The following is a 21,076-nucleotide window of genomic DNA, read 5'->3' as shown; positions in this document are numbered from 1 at the left end:
CTAATATTGCATTTTCCTGCCCATAAAAGAGAGAAATGGGGAGTACTTACCTCATAGGGTTACTGATTAAAATTTGCTTGGCATACAGAAAACATTTAATAAGTGTTAACCATTATTAGTCAAGTTTTTTTTTTTTTTTTTTTTTTTTGGTTCTGGGGATTAAACTCAAAGGCCCTCTTCTACTGAGCTACATCCCCAGTTCTTTTTTATTTTGTATTTTGATACAGAGTCGCACTAAATTTCTGAGGCTAGCCTTGAAATTGCAATCCTCCTACTTCAGGCTACTCAGCTGCAGGGATTATGATACCACAGCAAATGTTTCTCGAATCTTAGCGATTCCATGGGCCAGAGAGAGATTTGAATGGGAAACAGAACTCTTTACAGAGTCAGTAACAATTTCTGCTTCCTAGGAGCAACATGAAATCAGGTCCAAAATCTAGCCTAGCCTCAAGTGAAGAATTCATTTCTTAAAAACTTACACGAGGAGTGGTGGTGCATGCCTATAATCCCAGAGGATCATGAGTTCAAAGTCAGCCTCAGCAACTTAATGAGGCCCTAAGCAACTCAGAGAGACCCTGTCTCTAAATAAAATACAAAAAAAAAAAAAAAAAAAAAAAAGGCTGGGGATGTGGGTTAGTGGTTAAGCACCCCTGGTTTCAATCCCTGGTACCAAATGACAACAACAACAAAAACTCCCTCATACTCAGAATGGACAATAAGCCATTCCAAGACTGCAGAAGTGGAGCTTCTACTGAGACTCTATCTCAGAGAAGCTAGCTGAACAAAATCAGAGCAAAAAAAGTTAAGTACATAGAGAAGATGGTCCGTAATAACCCATAGACTAATTAAATAAATGAATGTTTTACCTTGAGTTGTTCTTTGAAAGCAAAGTATTTTCCAGAAGAGTTAAATTCATAGTTGAGCTGGCACTTCTGCTCCTCTAAAGTTTCACTGTCTATGTTATTCCCCACCTGTTTCCCAAACATTCTGTAGTATTCATCCAGAATGGCTTTAGAAATGTTCTTGATCTGCACGTGGTAATCATTTACTGCCTAAAAAAAATGTAAAATGTCTGGTAAAGTGGCCTAAAGAGGACAAGACCATGGGCTGAAAGTCTAAAACTGCATTAGGATTTATGTTTAGTAACCCTATAAACTACTCTTTTCTTCCCAACTCAGAGACCACCATCCACAGGTTAAATAATGTATGCTATTCACTGTCCACCACTGATCACAAATGGAAATAGAAATGAAAATACGTGAAGATTCAAACAAGCTTTCACCCCTTTTGGAAGGCACATTGAAGAGTCCATGCCATTTCAAATGTATGTAGTCAACATCTTATGCTTTCATGTTAGTTTTGGTACTTGCCTTCTGAGCACCTCCTGTCCAACGGGTAAGAGGAGGCCTTGGAGGAATCATTTCCCTGACCCTGTATCAGGAAAAAAATATATAAAATATAAAAACTTATTATTTTGACTTTGTACAATAAAAGGAACATTACATTTCATTAGTAATCTTTACCTTGATTAAATGTTGACATAATTTATTTTTACTTTAAATAAAAGGTATTATTAAAGTTAAAAAAATTATTATCTGAAGGTTTACGTCTTCTTATATCTCACCTCCAGAGATGCTGGGTAGAGGCCATCTGAGGTCTTTTTCCCTATTACACTTGAACAACGTGCTTTTCTCTCATGTAAAACCCTAGATGGGAACTCCAGTATAGTATCTGGTCTATGGACCAGACATGAAGAAAGCAGCTACTCAGAGTGTCTAAGTGGTATTTTTGGCTATTTGCATCCTGTATTTAACCTTGTACACTTTGAAAAATTATTATTTTGCACAAATAGCTGATTGAGGGTTAGAATGCAATGGGTGCCATGATTTTAGGGATACTCAGTGTAAGTCTCTGAAAGCACAAAGATTTAGAAATCTGGGTGATATAGGCAAGTAAGATCTTTTCTTTCCTCTGCATCTGGAATAAAAAGTGTATTATTTATCAAAAATTAGAGAAGTACATGAGATTACAATAAGAGTAACAGATTTTAAGTTAAGAAAACACATTTTGTCACTATCAAATTACTTATGCCAAAACTTCTTCCTTTTATTTTCAGAAGCTCTTATAAGAATCTAAAAGGGAGTTGGGGAGATAGCTCAGCTGGTAGTGCTTGCCTCGCAAGCACAAGGCCCTGATTTCAATCCCCAGTACCGCAAAAAAAAAAAAAAAAAAAAAAATCTAAAAGGAATGGTACAGCATTTTCCCTGTGTGGTTTCAACTCCTGCTGAAGTATGTCATATTGCCTTGAAGTTTTGTAGCCAAACTAAAAAAATTGGCCAGGTATGGTGACACTTGCCTATAAGTACAGTGACTTGAGAGGCTAAGACAAGAGGATTGCAAGTTTAAGGCCAACCTGGGCAATTTAGCAAGGTCCTAAGCAACTTAGTAAGACCCTGTCTCAAAACAAAAAACATAAAAGGGCTGGGGCTGTGGCTCAGTGATACAGTGCCACTGGGTTCAATGCCTGGTACAAAACAAGCAACAATAACAAAAATCCTCAACAAGTCAATTTTTCTTTAATAGGCCCTTTGTATACTTCTGTTCATAATCACTAATTTTAATATTATTTATTTTAATAGGTAATAGGTCCATATGATTCAAATTTTTAAAGGCATGAAACAATAATATAGCAAAATATCTCCTTCCAACTTTGTTGTCCAGCCTCCTAATATCCTCTCCAGAGACAAGGTTATTTATTCAGTCAAAATACATGACTGAGTGCCTGTTGTCCATCATATACTGGGTCTGGGCATAGAGTATTAACAAAACAGGCAACAATTCTTGTCCTCAGAAAGAAAGACAATGAGTGAATAATTAAGAAAATATGCCAGTCCTATGTGCCATGGTGAAAAACAATGCAGGAAGGCCAACAGAACATGCTCAGGCCTGGGGAGGTGGAGGGGAAGAGCGTATTCCAGCAGGGAGGCCTCGCTGAGATGGCAAGTTGACTAAAGATGCCAGGGAAGTGAGGAAGCAAGTCATGCAGATGCCTAGGAAGAGGGTATTTCAGGCAAAAGAACAAGAAGTATAAAAGGCCTTGCTGTGAGAATGTGCCTGGCATGTCTGAGCAATAGCAAAGACACCAGTATGGCCAGACTGAAAAAGTGAGGGCACAGTACATGCAGACTATGCCATCATAGATGGGAACTCACTGGTAGTTTCTAAATGGAGGAATTACATGAGTTGACTTCCATTTAAGATCATGTTTGAGTGCCATACTAAGAATGAACTGGCTGGGCAAGGTGGCACACACTGGTAATCCCAGCGGCTCAGGAGGCTGAGGCAGGAGGATTGTGAGTTCAAAGCCAGCCTCAGCAATGGCAAACTTAGCAAAGGTGCTAAGCAACTGAGACCCTGTCTCCAAATAAAATACAAAATAGGGCTGGGGATGTGGCTCAGTGGTTGAGTGCCCCTGAGTTCAATCCCACTACCAAAAAAAGAATGGGTCTGGGGCTGTAACTCAGTGGCAGAGGCTTGCCTAGCATGTGTGAGGTACTGAATTCAATCCTCAACACCACATAAAAATAAATAAATAATATAAAGGCATTCTGTTCATACACAACTACCAAAAAAAAAAAAAAATGAACTGCACAGTGCAATGTCTCACACCTGAATACCAGTGACTTGAGAGGCTCAGGCAGAAGGATCCCATGTTCAAGGCCAGCCTTGCCCTCAGAGCAAGACTCTGTCTCTAAATGAAAAGTTTTTATAAAGGTCTGGGGATATAGTTCTATAGTAAAGCACTGGGTTCAATCCCAGTACCACCAAAAAAGAGAATTAACTGCTTACATGTTCATCAACTGATTAATTGAAAAATAAAAGGTGGCATATTCATATAATAAATAAAGTATATACTTCAATATGGATGAACCTTGAAAATTTGTGCTAAATGAAAGAAACCAGTCACAAAGACCACACACTGTGTGACTCTATTTATATGAAATGTCCAGAGTTGGTAATGCATTAAAAAGTTAAATAAATAAATAAGTGGTTGCTTAGGGCTGGGGCATATGGGTAAGGAGATAGCATGATGGTTGACAAGAAAGAGAGAGCAACTACCGCTGTATACAAGATTTACTTCAACTTAAGGGGTAATGATAATGTTATAAAGTTGATTATGGTGATGTCTGTACAACTGTGAACATATTAAAAGCCACAGAATTTTACAGTTTAAATAAGTAAAGAATATGGTATACGAATTATATCTCAATAAAGTTGCTACTAAAAAAGGAAAAAGAAAAGAAAAAACTGAAAGATAGAATGTCTACCATGCAGGGAAACCACTTAAGAGAACTGTGGCTCTGCCAGAAAGTTTGTGAGAATTAGATATATGAACCTGAAATTCAGGAGGAAGGTCCAGACTTGAAATACAACTTGGGGAGGCGTCAGCACATAGATTGTGTTTAGAGCCATGAGACTGGATTAAAAACAAGGAAATGAGAAAAGTTAGAAAATGAGTTCAAGGACTGAGTTTTAGGAAACTCCAACATTCAGATGCTAGAGAGGTAATGAAGGCCAGGGAGGGAAGAATACAACCAAGAGAGTATGGTGCCCTAAAAACCAGGTTAAGAAAGTCTCTCAAGGAGAACTGAGTAGTTAAATGCTGATTCCAGCTAACTACTAGATTTAACAATGTGGTAGCAATTGATAACCTTGATAAGAACACTTATTGAAAGATAAACATAGTAGTTTCCATTATTGTAACAAATTCCTGAGATAATCAACATATAAAAAGAAAAGTTTATTTTAGCTCAAAGTTTTGGAATTTTCAGTCCATTGTTAAGTAGACTCACAACATTTAGGTCTCTACGGGAAGGAGTAATATATCATGGCAGGAGCACCTGATATAGCAAAGTTCTTTACCTAAGGATCCCAGATATCAAAGATAAAGAGGAAGAAGGCAGGGACACACAACCCCTGAACCTGAACCTCCAATGACCTGAACCCTCCCACTAGGCCCCCACCTCTTACAGCTTCCACAACCTTTCAATAGAGCCAAACTAGAATTAATTCTTTCACACATGGACCTTTGAGGGACAATCTAGATCCAAACTATAGTAACAAATTATTGGAAGTGAACTACCATATCAAAGGGTTGAAAGATTCATCAATTTTTATTTAAATAACTATGACCAAATTGCTCTCCAATGGAGTTGTACCAATTTACACTTCCCCAGTTTGCATGAGAGGGCCTGTTTCCAAATATCCTCATCGACAACAGCACGAATTATCAAACCTTTTTGATCTTCAGCAATTAAAAAAACAAGACATTTCTGGGTAATCTTAATTTCCATTTCTTTTATTATGAAAATCATTGAGCTTTCTTTCATATGTTGAAGACTGCTTTAAACTTACATATATTCTTATATAGTGACATAATTTCAGCAGTTTGGTACATATAGTCAGCAACCACAGGCAAATAATCTTTTATATTATTTGGGGTAATTTGGTATAATTTTCTATCATTACCATTCTAATTAGTTTTTACTCTAAAATATTGTCGTTTGGGATTTGGGTATGTTAACTTGGAGGAGAAATCTGCCTTTTATCTCCCTATGGCTAAAAAAAAAAGAAAAAAAAAGATTGCTAATATTAGTAACCATTTCACAGACACCATACTAGGAGAAACCAGTAAAGTAATGTAGAAACAAAATGAGAATATCAATAGAAACAGAAATTATAAAAATGTCCTAAACAAAAAATCTGGAAATGAAAAGTACAACTGATATAAAAAAGTTCACTAAAAGGGTTCCACAGATTTGATTAGGCAGAAGAAAGAATCAGTGAACTTGAAAACATGACAACTGAAATAATTAAATCTGAGGAACATTAAGAATAAAGACAAGGGCTGGGATATAGCTCAGTTGGTAGAGTGCTTGCCTTGCAAGCACAAGGCCCTGAGTTCCAATCCCCAGCACTACACTGAAAAAAAAAAAAAAAAGAATAAAGACAAGCTCACAAAACCTAAGATATGTGAGATACTTTCAAGCTACCTAACATATACGTAACAGAAGTCACAGAAGAAGAAAAGAGGAAACAGGTAGAAAGAATTTTCAAAAAATAATGACCCCAAAATTCCCAACTTTGATGAAAGACATGAATTTACACATCCAAGAAGCTTAACAAACTACAAGCAATATAAAGTCAAAGGGATTCACATAATGATAGTTTATATTCAAACTGTCAAAAGCAAAGCCAAAGAGAGAATAACAAAAACAGGGAGAACAGAGCAACTCATCATGGACAAAGGATCTTCAATAAGATTAACAGCTGATTTCTCATTAGAAACCACAAGGCCAGCAAGGTGTGGCTTACACCTTGTAATCCCAACTATTCAGGATGCTGAGGAAGGAGGATCACAAGTTTGAGGCTAGCCTGGGAAACTTAGTGAGATTCTATCAAAATAAAATTTAAAATGGTTGGGGATATAGCTCAAATGGCAGAAAACTTGCAAGAAATTAAATTTAATTTAAAAAGACAAAAGAGGGCTGGGACATAGCTCAGTTGGTAGAGTGCTTGCTTCACAAGCACAAGGCCATGGGTTCAATCCCCAGCACCACAAAAAAAAAAAAAAAAAAAAAAAAAAAAAAAAAAAGAAAAGAAACCATGAGGGCAGAAAATACCGGGATGATACATTTAATGTCTGACAAAAAAAAATTGCCAACCAAGAATTCTATCCAGCAAACTATTCTTCAAGAGGGAAGGAGAAAGTAAGATAATCCCAGATAATTAAGAGCTAAGACAAGAAATTCCAAAGAGAGTTCTTCAGGCTGAAATAAATGGATACTAGTCAATAACTCAAAGTCAAATGAAGAAATAAAGGACACTAGTAAAGATAAATACAAGAGGCAATATTACTGTACTTTGGTTTGTGACTCCGCCCTTCTTCTTTTTAGAAGGCAAATGTATAAAATAATAATTATAAATCTATTTTAACAGACACATAATAAAGTTGAAATCTGTAATGGTAACAATATAAAAATATAAAGGAGAGGAGTAGAGATGTACAGGAGCAGTGTGTATAGTATCAACATTAAGTTGGCATTATTCAAACTATACTGTTATCAAGTTTATCACTTGTATTTCCCAAGGCAACCATTAAAAAAACAACTTTAAAAATATACAGAAAAGGACAGAAGACAGGAACCCAAATAATACACCAAAAAAAAAATCAACTAATTAAAAAAAGCAGCAATGAAGGAATAGAAGAAAAACATTTAAGACATGTAAAACACAAATAGATAAATGACAAAGTAAATTCTTAAATAATCACATTAATTATAAATGGATTAAAGTTTCCTACTAAAAGGCAGAGATTGGCAGATTAGATTTTTAAAAAACATAGGCTCTATCTGATGACTTCAAGACACTCTCTTTAGATATAAACACATAAACAAGTCAAAAGTAGAAATATAAAATCAGATATTCCATGGAAACAATAACTAAAATAGCTGGGATTGCTAGATTATTGTCAGGCAAAACAGATTCGAAATCAAGACTCTGAAGTGAAGGTAATTGTGTCATTTCTTGAGGTACATTTAACTCGTGCCAGATTGAGAATGGCACTTGGTATCCTGAGCCACTTAGTTGGACTTATTTCCTGTTCCACAGCAGGTGTATTATTTAAGCTTTGTGACATTCTTCTGTAAGAAAAAGAAACTTTCTTCAAATATCTTAATGTATTTTATCTGATTATTTACTATACGGATAAATGATCATTAAATACTTATCATGTCAACTAAGAAAAAAAAAGAATTCATAAGAGACAAAAAAGGATATTATCTATTGATGAAAGGCTCATCAATACAGCAACAAAATATAACAATTACATTCAACAAAGTCCCAAAATATGTGAAATAAAAATTGATAGAATCAAAGGGGAAAACTGACAGTTTTACAATAATAATTATAGGCTTCAATACCCTCCTTTCAATAATAGAACTAGACAGGAAATTAAAATATAATTAGAGGATTCAAACAAAACCAAAAATCAATTAGACCTAACAAACAGGACACTCCATCCAACAACAGAATATGTACTCTTCTCAAGTGCACGTGGAATATTCTTCAGGATAGATCATATGTCAGGTCACAAAACAAATTAAAAAAATTTTTAAAAACTGAAACCATACAAAGTGTATTTTATGGTCATATGGAATAAAACTGGAAATCCATAACAGAAGAAAGACTGGAAAATTCACAGATGATGGAAATTAAGCAAGACACTTAAACAACCAATGATTTAAAGGAAAAAATTACAGGGAAAATTAAGGGGGAAAACACCTCATGATAAGTGAAAACAAACTATAATATGTCAAATCTATCAGATGCAATAAACACAGTGCTCAGAGGAATTTATAGTTTAAATATATACTTGAAAAATAAGCAAACTCTCAAATCAGCAACGTAACTGTACACCTTAAGGAAGTAGAAAAAGAAGTGCAAACTATGCCCAAAGCTAGCAGAAGAAAGGAAATTAATCAGAGTGGAGAAAAAATGTCTAATAGAAAAACAATAGAGAAAAACTGATTAAATAAAAATGTGGGTTTGTGGAAGAGAGCAACAAAATTGACAAAACTTTAGCAAACTAAGAAAAAAGAGGGAAGATTGAAATTTCTAAAATCAGAAATGAAAGTGGTGGCACATGCCTGTAATTACAGACTTGGAAAAACCAGTCAGGATCACAAGTTCAAGGCCAGCCTCAGTAATTTAGCAAGGCCCTGAGCAACATAGCAAAACCCTGTCTCAAAAATAAGTAAATGAGGGCTGGGGTTGTAGCTCAGAGATAGAGCGCTTGCCTAGCATGTGTGAGGCACTGGGTTCAATCCTCAGCACCACATATAAACAAATAAAATAAAGGTTCATCAACAACTCAAACAATATTTTAAAATATAAAAAGAAAATAAGTTAAAAAGGGATTGGGATGTGGTTCTATGGGTAAACGCCCCTGGGTTCCATCCTAGTACAAAAAAAAAATTAGTTAGAACCATTGTCTTCCAACAAATTGGATAACATAGAAGAAATGCACAACTTCCTAGTAATTCACAAGCAAAAGTCATTTTCAGGAATTACATTTATGTCAAGGCAAGGTTGCACATGCCTGTAAACACAAGTATTCAGGAAGCTAAGAAGGAGGATGGCAAATCTAAGGCCGGACTAGTAACTTATCAAGACACTGTCTCAAATAAAAGTTAAAAGAGTTGAGGGTGTAGCTTAGTGGTGACATGTCCCTGGGTTCCATTCCTCGTACCCACCCCCCAAATTACCTATATGTATACATGATGTGTTATGTGTATGTGTGTGTAACAATGGGGGCTTTAAATGCCAAAATGGGGCAGGGTTGTGGCTCAGTGGTAGAGCACTCCCCTAGCATAGGCGAGGCACAGAGCTCAATCCTCAGCACCACATAAAAATAAAATAAAGGTATTGTGTCCACCCACAACTAAAAAAATATATATTAAAAAAAAACTCCAAAAGGATTAACACTAAAGGGTTAAAAATGGTTATCACAACATAAGTAGAAAACCCTTTTTTTTTTTTTTTTTCGGTGCTGGGGATTGAACCCAGGGCCTTGTGCTTATGAGGCAAGCACTCCAACTGAGCTATACCCCCAGCCCCATGTTTTTATACTTTCTTCCCATTTTGGTTTTCTAAAATTTTTTTGTAGTAAGCATATAATATTTTTGTAATAAGGAAACAACAATAGCAAAGGAAATTCCATCTGGAGAAAAAAAACAACTCAAAACTCATGATTAACCTGGGAAAATTACATTCACAGGGACAAACTGATTTCCTCCTATTTATACCTAAACTGCTTGTATTAAACAAGCTTGAGAACCACTGCTACATACCTTCTGGCTAGCTCCTCTGGCATTCGCTTTGGAACCAAGGCTTTGTCCAGCTGAATCTCCAACACAATGTATGTCCCTGCTTCAAAATATTGCTGTAAAGACATTTTTTCTCATTTGGTATTTTCAGGGAAAAAAAAGATACTTAAGAGAAAATTTTAGTAACATAAAAGAATGCTTACAATGTACTGAGTGAGGAAAATGCACATATAATCACACATGTAGCTTGATCTCAACTGTTAGTCTTTCCTACATAGAAAAATAACTGGAAAGGAATATAGTAATAGTGGTTATCTCATGGAGGAAAAAGTTTTCACTTTTAATCCTGGAAATATCTACCTCAGTGGAAGACCCATTGAACTTGTTCATAACTTTTCTAGGATCTCTTTTAAGTAAATGTCATTCTTTCTTCCAGCAACCTTCTCTCGTGTGTCCTGCAAAAATATTCTTTTCATATCTTTTCATTTTCCCATTCACAATCTCCTCCTCACCATTTATGAACTCTCACTGCTGAATACGTCTGACCAGATTTTTGCCAGCATCCAAAATATAACACGTCTAAATTTATCATTTCTGCCCTATCAACCTCTCTTGATTTTTGTCTTTATGGCATTTCTGTCATTCTAGAAAATAAGGCTTGAAACTCAAGTTATCTTTATCTTTTCTTCATCAACTAGCCCAAAGCTTTCCAGTTCCAAACATCTCACCTCTCCAAGTTTCTGACTTCTTTTTACTACATATCCTGCCCTAAATCAAATTGTCATCAACACTCATCTGTACCACATGAAAAACCTGAAACTGTAGGAAGATTCCTCAGAAAACTTGGAATGGAACCACATTTGACCCAGTTATCCCACTCCTCAGCATATATCTAAAGGACTTAAAATCAGCATACTACAGTGACGCTGCCACATCAATGTTTATAATAGCTCAATTCACAACAGCTAGATTGTGGAACCAACCTAGATGCCCTTCAACACATGAGTGGATAAAGAAAATGTGGTACATATACACAATGGAATATTTCTCAGCCTTATAAAAAATGAGATTATGGCATTTGCTGGTAAATGGATGGAACTGGAGGCTATCATGCTAAGTGAAATAAGCTAATCCCAAAAATCTGTAGGCCAAACCAAATGTTCTCTCTGATATGCAGATGATAACTCACAATAATTGGCAGTGAGGTACGGGAGGGAAGAATAAAAGTTCACTGACAAAGGGGTATGAAGGACAGGGAGGGGGCATGGGAATAGGAAAGGCGATAGAATGAATCAGACATAACTTTCTTATGTTCATATATGGATACATGACCAGTGTAATTCCACATCATATACAACAACAAAATGGGAAGTTATACCCCATGTATTATTTAAAATATTTTTTAAGTTGTTGATGGACCTTTATTTTCATTTATTTTTACATGAGGTGCTGAGAATCAAACCCAGTACCTCATACATGCAGGCAAGTGTTGTACTACTGAGCCACAACCCCAGACCCCATGTATGTTTGATATGTCAAAATACATTCTACTGTCTTGTCTAACTAAAAAGAACAAGTAAAAAATAACTGTGCACCTTAAGGAAGTAGAAAAAGAAGTGCAAACTATGCAGATGGTATGATCTTACACTTAGGAGACCCTAAGGACTCTACCAGAAGATTTCTAGAACAGATAAACATAACCAGCAAAGTAGCAGGATCCAAAATCAATATATAAAAATCAGTGCCTTTTCTGTACACCAATAATAAAGTTGCTGCTGAGAAAAAACTCAGGAAAATAATTTCATGGAGGTGTAGAAGCAGGAGGAGGGAGGGTGAGGAGGAGGAAGAGGAAGAAGAAAATGGAGGAGAAGGAGGAGGAGGAGAAGGAGAAGGAGAACAAAGAAGAAGAAGAAAAACAGGAGGTAAAATATCTTTACAATGAAAATTATTGAACACTAAAGAAAGAAGTTGAAGACACTAGAAGATGAAAATACTTCCCATGTTCTTGGACAGGCAGAATTAATATTTTAAATGGGCATATTAATGAAAGCAATCTACATGTTCAATGTAATCCCCATCAAAATAACTATGGCTTTCTTCAGAGAACTAGAAAAAACACTCCTAAAATATTTATGTGAAAGAACAAAAGACCAAGAAAAGCCAAACTTATCCTGAACAAAAACAACAATACTGGGAGGCATCACAATATCTGATTTGAAATTATATTACATGATCATAGTAACAAAAACAGCATGACACTGGTCAAAAAAACAAAAAAACAAAAACAAAAATCAGACGTGCAGACTAATAGAATACAATAGAAAATATAGGGAAAAACCCACAAAACTATATTCAACTGATTCTTGACAAAAGTATCAAAAAACATACATTGGAGAAAAGATGGCCTCTTTACCAAATTGTGCTGAGAAAACTGCATATCCCTATGAAGAAAAACAGAACTAGATCCTTATCTCCCACTATGCACAAAAGTCAACATAAAATGAACCAAAACTTTACAACTGTTAGAAGAAAAATTAGGGGAAATTCTTCAACATATATGTGAATGCAATGACTTCCCCAAAAGAACTCCTATAGCTAAGGAAATAACACAAATCAACACATGGGATCGTGTCAAATTTAAAAGTTTCTACACAGAAAAGGACATGATTAACAGAGTGAAGAGACAACCTACAGAACTGGATAAAACCTTTGCCAGATACTCCTCTAACAGAGGACTAATATGCAGAATATGTAAAGAACTAAAACATTTCAATGCCTAAATAATAAATAACACAATCAATAAATGGGCAAAAGAACTGAAAAAATACTTCTCAAAAGAAGTACAAATAGTCAATGATTATATGAAAAAAATGTACTACATCTTTAGCCACCAGAGAAATTCGAATTTAAAAAATCCACTGTACTGGATTCCATCTCACTCCAGTCAGAATGGCCTTCATCAAGAGTACAATAATAATGACTCTGATGAGAATGTGGGAAAAAGGAACTCTCATACATCTTTGATGGGAATAATAAATTAGTACAGGCACTATGGAAATCACAGTGGAGGTTCCTCAAAATTCTAAAAATAGAACCACCATATGATCCAGCTATTTATTTATTTATTTATCCAAAAGAATCTGCCAGGTGCAGTAGTGCCCCCTGTAATCCCAGCAGCTTGGGAGTCTGAGGTAGGAGGATCATGAGTCCAAGCCAGCCTCAGCAAAAGTGAGGCACTAAGCAAGTCAGTGAGACCCTGTCTCTAAATAAAATACAAAATAGGGCTGGGGGTGTGGCTCAGTGATTGAGTGACCCTGAGTTCAATCCATGGTACCCATCCCCCCCAAAAAAGAATTAAAGTCAGCATACATTAGCTACACATGCATACCCATGTTTAACACAACACAAGTCACAATAACCAAGTTATGGAATCAGTCTAGGTATCTGTCAACAGATGAATCAATAAAGAAAATGTGGTACATATACAAAATAAAGTTTTATTTAGCCATAAAGAAAGTAAAATTATGTCATTTGCAGTAAAATGGATGTAACTACAGAATGTAATGTTAAGTAAAATGTTAAGTCAAGACTCAGAAAGACAAGTATCATGTTTTCTCTCATATGTGGAAGCCAGTGGGGACAAAAAGTCGGGGAGAATGTCATGAAAGTAGAAGGAAGAGGGCTGGGGTTGTAGCTCAGTGGGAGAGCACTTGCCTAGCATTGGCGAGGCACTGCATATAAATAAAATAAAGGTTAAATTCTGAAGGAGAAGAAAGAAGAAAAGGAGGAGGAGGAGGAAAGAAGAAGGAAGAGAAAAAAAAGAAGGAAGGAAGGAAGGAAGGAAGGAAGGAAGGAAGGAAGGAAGGAAGGAAGGAAGGAAGGAAGGGAGGGAGGGAGGGAGGGAGGGAGGAGACGAAAGAAGAGGGAGGAAGAAGAAAGGAGGAGGAGGAGGAGGGGAAGAAGAAGAAGAAAGAGGAGAAGGAGGAGTAGGGGAGGAAGAGGAGGAGGAAGAGGAGGAGAAGGAAGAGAAAGGAGAAGGAAGACCAAGAGAATACTGGAAGGAGACCAGGGAGATGGTAGAGGAGGAGGTAAGGAAAATTATTGGGTAGTGAAAGTGAGCAAATAAAACATTACTCATGTACCAATATACCATGATGAAACCCACCATTCTAGATAATATGCACCAATAAAATAAATGAATAAATAACTAAATAAAATTTTAAAAAAAAACCTTTACTATGAGTCTCCAAGATGAGATTCAAGAATTCCTCATCACCTAACAAATAAAGCTCAAACTTTTTAGCAAGCCTCATTTTTCCATAACCTCACTCTGCCTCTCTCTTCTCACCTTTCTAGAACCTGTCCTTTCTTTTCATTCCTCTACACCAAACAGAATTAACTGATACTCTAATTTCTGCTCTTACAGATCTTCTCTGTGCTTTCAACTCAAGCTATTCCCTGCCCATGAAATGCCTCTTCTTCCAACTTTACCTGGCAGAGATCCTTCTTTTACTACTTAGTTCAGATAATCACCTCCTTGACGAAGCCTTCTCTAAGACAGCCCCATCTTAACATATACTAAGCTTTGTCTCATTTGAGAACACAAAGAACTTACATTTGTACCTCTATCATAGCACTTAACAAAATTATGCATTATGGTTAGTTTTGTACCAATCTGTTTCTCCTACCAGACAGCTGAATGTTGATTCCTGAGGGCAGAAGAATAAATGCTGAAGATGATGTATCTTTGCATCCCTCACAGTGCTTAATATAGTAGAATTGACAAAAGACAAAAAATGTTAATGCTAAAAAGGACCTTAAAGTTAATGTGGTACCAACTCATTTCACAGATTCTTAATAAGACAAAGAGATTTGTCCAAGGTCATAACCTAGCCATGGGCAAATATAGGAGGGTAGGTCAGATACCCTGTCCTGAACCTTTTCTACTATAGTTGTGCTGTTCAGTAAAGGTTTGATGAATTTAAACTTAATTTTATAAAATTTTATGCATAGTTACCTGTCCTTCTGCATTGTGGCTTAGAAGAGGTTCACCTTCCAAAGGAGTATCTGAGCTCTGAGATTTTATGCTAGGAGCTTGCTGAAAGAAAATGAACTCACATCAAAAACTGAATTCTTACATGACCTTCATCCTGAAAGGAGCAATGATCATTACAATACATCAAAATGCAAACACCATTGACACAATTCACCAAATGAGAAGTCAGTGCAAGCCTTTGGCAGTAAGAAAACAGACAAAATCACCTTCTCAAGAACCTACCACATCCCCAGGCTTAATTTTTCCATCCATGTCTTTTTCTTTGACTGTTTTATCTTCTTTCAGATTCTTAGAAGCAACTGGTTTGGTCAGTGGAGAATTAAGTCCTCCTATTTTATTATTCTGAATCAAATGATGACCAGTATCTCGGAACAAGCTGAATAACAATTTGGTCTGAAAAGGAAACAACAACAACAACAAAAAATAACCCACAATGAACCATAGGCAAATGAGACAAATTTGAAGTCATCATTTAGACATCATTCCAGAAAGTTTTTCAACATTATAGACTGAGAGAAAGGACCTGAAAAACACCACTGTATTTCCCTACTTCTAGAATTTGTAAGACCACCACAGAAACTTGGCTGCCTACCATATCATTTAAAAAATTTAAGGGGACACCTTTTGAACCAACTCGATTCTGGCGTCTCATAACTCTTATTATCAGAAAGCATTTTATCTTCAACTCATAATTTCAAATTAACTTTAAATGGTAGAATTACTTTTTATGTAAAAATAGTATCTAATTACTGCTCATCTATCAATTAAATTAGAATAAGGCAAGTTTAAAGTCTTTGTATGGTTCAAACAATAGCTAAATAATTTGAAAAAAAAAAATCTTACCGCCGTTTTAAAAAATTTTTTTAAGTTGTCAATGAACCTTTTTTTTTTTTTTTTATCTATTTATATGCAATGCTGAGAATCAAACCCAGTGCCTCACACATGCTAGGCAAGCACTCTACCATTGAGCTACAACCCCAGCCCTTATCACCATTTAAAAAAATTTTTTTGTAGTTGTAGGTGGACAGAATGCCTTTATTTGATTTGTTATGTGGTGCTGAGGATCAAACCCAGTGACTCACACGTGCTAGGCAAGCGCTCTGCCACTGAGCCACGCCCCAGTTCCTTACCACCATTTTTTAAACTAAACAACATCGATGATTCTCCAAATAATTTAAGCTGAGTGAATAGTCAGAACACTGCCCCCCACCCCCCACAGTGGACAGGAAGACAGAGGTGGAAAAAAGGAATAACAAAGGGCATGAGAAAACTTTAAGGGACAATGTGCATATTTATTATCTTGATTGTGGTGATAGTTTCACAGATGTTTGTATATGTAAAATACATATACAAAAATTTCAAATTCAAAAATTTGAATTGTACACTTTAAAGGTATAGAGTTTATTACTTGTCAATTATACTTTGAAAATGCCATTAAAAGGAAAATCTAATTACTAAAGAAAAATTGTGAATACTAAAAATCACTCATACCTCTACCATATGATTATGCCTCTACCATAATCACTGTATTTCATAGATTTAAAGATGCAACCTTTTTCAAATTTTCACAACTCCAGGTTATGTTGTATAATGAGACTGTTTAATATAAGTGATACTGTACAACACTTTTGTATCTGCCTTCTTTCACTTAGTATATGTTTTAGGTTCATTTGTGTTATAGCATGTATCAGTTGGTTTGTTCTTTTTTTATTTTTTATATTTGTTTGTTTATTTAGTACTAGGGATTGAACCCAGGGGCGCTTTACCGCTAAGCCACAGCCACAGCTTTTTTTTTTTTTTTTTTTTTTTTTTTTGAGACACTTTTCTAAGTTGCTTGGGACTGCACTAAGTTGCTGAGTCTAGCCAGGAACTTGCAATCCTCCTGTCTCAGCATCCTAAGTCACTGGGATTACAGGTGGGAGGTTACTGTATATTTAGGTATGTATACATTTATAATTATTCCACCTTCCTGAAGAATCGTCCCCTTAATCATTATGACTGTCTTCAGTAATACAACCTATTTTAAAGCTATTTTATCTCACAGCTCACGGTAATGTAATCACTCACCTCTGTTATGCTTTCTATTTGCACAGTATATCTTTATACTTCAACCTATTTGTCTTTGAATCTAAGCTGTGTATATATATATATATATATATATATTTTAGACAGCATGTGGTTGAATCTTTTGTTTTTTATTCAGTCCTATGACCTCTGTCCTTTCATTGATATGTTTCGACCACCAAAGCATGTTAATTGTTGAAATACTTAGATTTATGTTTGCCATTCTGCTATTTGTTTTCAACTTATCTTTTTCTGTTTTTTAAATTTTAATTTATTTTTATTGTAAACAAATGGGATACATGTTGTTTCTGTTTGTACATGGAGTAACAGCATACCATTTGCATAATCATACATTTACATAGGGTAATGATGTTTGATTCATTCTGTTATTTTTTTCCCTTCCCCCCCACCCCTCTTTTCCCTTATACAGTCCCTCCTTCCTCCAGTCTTGCCCCTCTCCCACCCCCCATTATGTGTCATCATCCACTTATCAGCAAGATCATTCGTCCTTTGGTTTTTTTGAGATTGGCTTAACTCACTTAGCATGATATTCTCCAATTTCATTCATTTGCCTGCAAATGCCATAATTTTATTATTCTTTATAGCTGAGTAATATTCCATTGTGGTACCAGAGATTGAACCCAGGGGTTCTTAACCACCAAGATTGACATTTCAATTGACAACACTTCTGTGAATGATTCCTTTGACCATTGCTCGAAATTGTATGAGTCTTCTCTGGCAGCAAATTTACTTTTCCTCGTATCCTACCCTTCCTTAGAAGAATCACTGAGATAAAAGTGGGAAGTCCCAAGTAAGAATGCCTCACATTCCTTAGTTTTTCATGCATTAGTATTTCTCAGTTTGGATAATTTCAGTATTGTTGCAATGGCTTTTTGTCATTTTGCCCAGTTTTATAGCTGCTTTTGGGGGGAGATGATTTAATAACCTCCTACTTGACCATAGCCAGAAATATTTCCTTTTCAATGTTTTCATATATTTTAAAAATTATTGGGCTGGGGAAATAGCTTAGTTGGTAGAGTGCTTGCCTTGCAAGCGCAAGGCCTTGGGTTCAAATCCCTAGCACCGCAGAAAAAATAAATAAATAAATAAAAAATTATTGTGGGGCTAGGATTGTAGCTCAGTGGTAGAGTGCTTGCCTAGCATGTGTGAGGCATTGGGTTTGAACCTCAGCACCACATATAAATAAATAAATAAATAAAGGTATTGTGTCCATCTACAGCTAAAAAATACATAAAAAATTATTGTGAAAAAAATGTGGTTGGCACACACACACGTGCGTGCACACACACACACACACACACACAGAGTTGACCCTCCATATCTGTTGATTCTATATCCATGAATTCAATCAACCATGAGTCAGAAATATTTTGTTTATGAATTTATTTTGTATGGGGGGAGCACCTAGTATTTTATACTCGGCATCAGTGGTTCACTGGTCTTGAAGTGAACTTTCCCTAAACTTATCTATTCTTGCCAAGATTTCTTCGCCCTTAACTGGGCTTCAAGTTGCTTCAAGTTGTGTCTTTGACGTCTCATCATACAATGATATTTAAAGATTTTACAGTGATTTAATGTCCATGGCAAGGCTGTCCAGATAATTTTATTGAGTTATTGCCTTTTGGATAAGTCCCTAGTCCTGTTTACCTAATCAGAACATTAACACATTAATACCAAATGAGTCAAATCAAGACACTGGAGATATTTTTACTGAGCCTTTTAGTTTACATGAGGTAAAAGGCTGAACAGTTGTTCTCCTTAACCAATATTTTATGCAGCTATAGTAAAATATTTTAGACTTTAGGGACTTATAAGCGATTACATTTCTTAAAAGTTGGTCAAGTAAATAAAATTTAACACTTTGAATTTTCCAGTTGACTCTTCCCTTATAACAGAAACAAGCTCTAAGTTTCAAGGCCAAGTTTTATCATTGTTGTTGTCATCTTTAAGTCTCAAGTGGATATTTCAGTCAATATCCACTAATTCTACTTCAAAAGTGAGTTTTGCCTTTGGTGGAATTTTGGCATCAGGCTGTCCTTTCTTTCCATAAGCCCATTCTGGTTCAACCTCCAGTCAAGCCTTTTCTCCTTTACTCATAGTCAAGAGGGCTTTGTCTCATCCTCTGATACTTTGCCTACTCCAACCTTAAAACTTAGAGGCTTGGCATTTTTCTTCTTTTTTGAACTTGTTTGAATATTGGTATCAAAAACAGTCCCATCCTGAAGTGTTCCTTTATACTAGCAGTGAACATCTCCTTTTTTGGGAAAGTTGGTTTTATCTCCCTTTTTTTTTTTTTTTTTTTTTTTTTTTTGGTGGTGCTGGGGATTGAACCCAGGACCTTATGCTTGTGAGGCAAGCACTTTACCAACTGAGCTATCTCCCCGGCCCTATCTCCCTTTTATAGAACAGATTTTGTATATTTTGGTGGACCCTCATCCAGAGTCTCTTCAGACTTGGTTTCTTTAGGTTTATCTTCATTAAGCTTCACATTTTTCACTTGCTCGGACACTTTACTTATACTTTCAGTACCTCTGAATCACTTACTTTCAAATAGGTGGTTATAGGCTGTAACCAAATGGTCCTTAATAGCTGTCTTGGCTACATTTTTAATGTTGCCTAATAATTTATGTTCTGCAAGAAACAAGTCTGAACCATGATCCTGTAGAAACTTGATAATGTCCTTCTTGGGCAGCGGCTCCCTGCGCAGCAGCTCCATGGTCCACACCCGCTGGGGAACGACTGCCACCATCTTCCCCCGCTGCCTCTCCAGAAATATTTTCAAAAATTTCATCTGTGCTGAACATTTATAGATTTTTTTCTTGCCATTCTCTGAACAATATGGTATAACAATTATTAACATAGCATTTACATTGCATTTAACATGATAAGTAATCTAGAGATGATTTAAAGTATACAGAAGAATATATGTAGATTATACGCAAATAGCATATCACTTTTTTTTCCCTCCAATATTGGGGATTGTACGGAGTTACGTTCCCAGCCCCCTTTTTCTTTCTTTCTTCTTGCTTTTATTTTAGTCTTTTTTCTGGGCCATACTTTCCAAATTATTTTTGCTGGGACAGAGTCTCACTAAGTTGCCTGGGCTAACCACAAACTGTGACTTTCTTGCCTAAACTTCTTGAGCAGGTAGGATTACAGGAATGTGCCACTGTGCCCAGCTTATGATATTTTTTATAAAGTATTTGAGCATCTGTGTATTTTGATATCTGCAGGGGCTCACAGAATCAACATCCCAGAGGGATGATTATCTACATGCTAAAGAAGAAAGTCAATTTTATCATTTACTTATGGAAAGTGATCTTTTATAAAATACAACAAAAATTTTTATTATTTCATCATTATTATGACAGCTATTTTTCAATACCAAAAATCATGAAAGACCCATCATGATCTGTTTCAGTTTCCTTTGAACCAGAAATTACACTTGTAGGGATTTATCTTCTGGAAATATTTTAATAGAACCAAAAAGTTCATACACATGAAAAACTTGGGGGAATTCTACAATAATAAAAACTAAAACTATGAATAAATGTCTCAGAATTAAAAAAGGTTTAGCAAATTACAGTAAATAAAAATGATAGAATATGCATCCTTTAAAAAGAATAATTAGCAATGCTTCGCAATATATGGAAGAATTCAAGTGTTAGCTATAACATAGATCAAAATAAATTTCAAAGTAAAACAAATTTCAAATGATTTTATTGAAATGATTTGTGATAACTATAAAAATAGAATGAGATATTAATTAAAGATATGAATTAAGGGAAGACTTCCTAGGCTCAAAAGCACAAGAGATGTCAAAGACAAGATTTTGATTACCAAAAATTAAAAGTTTCTCTGTGTAAAAAAAACCAGGGTAAACAAAATTATAATATGAATTAAAAAATAGGGAAAATATCAGAAAACATGTGAAAAGATACCTATTATTCCTAAAATACAAAGCAGCTTTTTTTTTTTTTTTTTTTTTTTTTTTTTTGGGTGCTGGGGATCAACCCTGGGCCTTGTGCTTGCACAGCAAGAACTCTAC

The 21,076-nt window shown here is 35.6% G+C and overlaps 1 protein-coding gene and 1 pseudogene across 16 annotated transcripts in view; both read right to left on the bottom strand.

The window, feature by feature from the left end:
• The window catches only part of CFAP70 (cilia and flagella associated protein 70), a 98,847-nt gene that overhangs the window by 40,858 nt on the left and 36,913 nt on the right, over positions 1-21,076 (bottom strand). For all 15 annotated transcript variants that reach the window (XM_079137062.1, XM_079137052.1, XM_079137063.1 and 12 more), the window contains 5 exons: positions 15,166-15,336; positions 14,905-14,985; positions 9,912-10,003; positions 1,367-1,431; positions 867-1,048 (listed from right to left, as the gene is read on the bottom strand). In XM_079137062.1, the coding sequence (XP_078993188.1) occupies positions 867-1,048; positions 1,367-1,431; positions 9,912-10,003; positions 14,905-14,985; positions 15,166-15,336 (591 nt within the window). The remainder of the gene's footprint in view (positions 1-866; positions 1,049-1,366; positions 1,432-9,911; positions 10,004-14,904; positions 14,986-15,165; positions 15,337-21,076) is intronic.
• Positions 18,711-19,820, bottom strand: LOC306659523 (peptidyl-prolyl cis-trans isomerase FKBP3-like; annotated as a pseudogene). The gene is made up of 2 exons: positions 19,436-19,820; positions 18,711-19,346 (listed from the first exon to the last, which is right to left on the bottom strand). The product of its transcript is annotated as a peptidyl-prolyl cis-trans isomerase FKBP3-like (transcript).

This window comes from Sciurus vulgaris (genome assembly GCF_902686455.1).
Source record: "Sciurus vulgaris genome assembly, chromosome: 4".
Classification (NCBI taxonomy): domain Eukaryota; kingdom Metazoa; phylum Chordata; class Mammalia; order Rodentia; family Sciuridae; genus Sciurus; species Sciurus vulgaris.
Note: the sequence above shows the minus strand (reverse complement) of the source record. Positions and strands in the feature narration are given on the sequence as shown.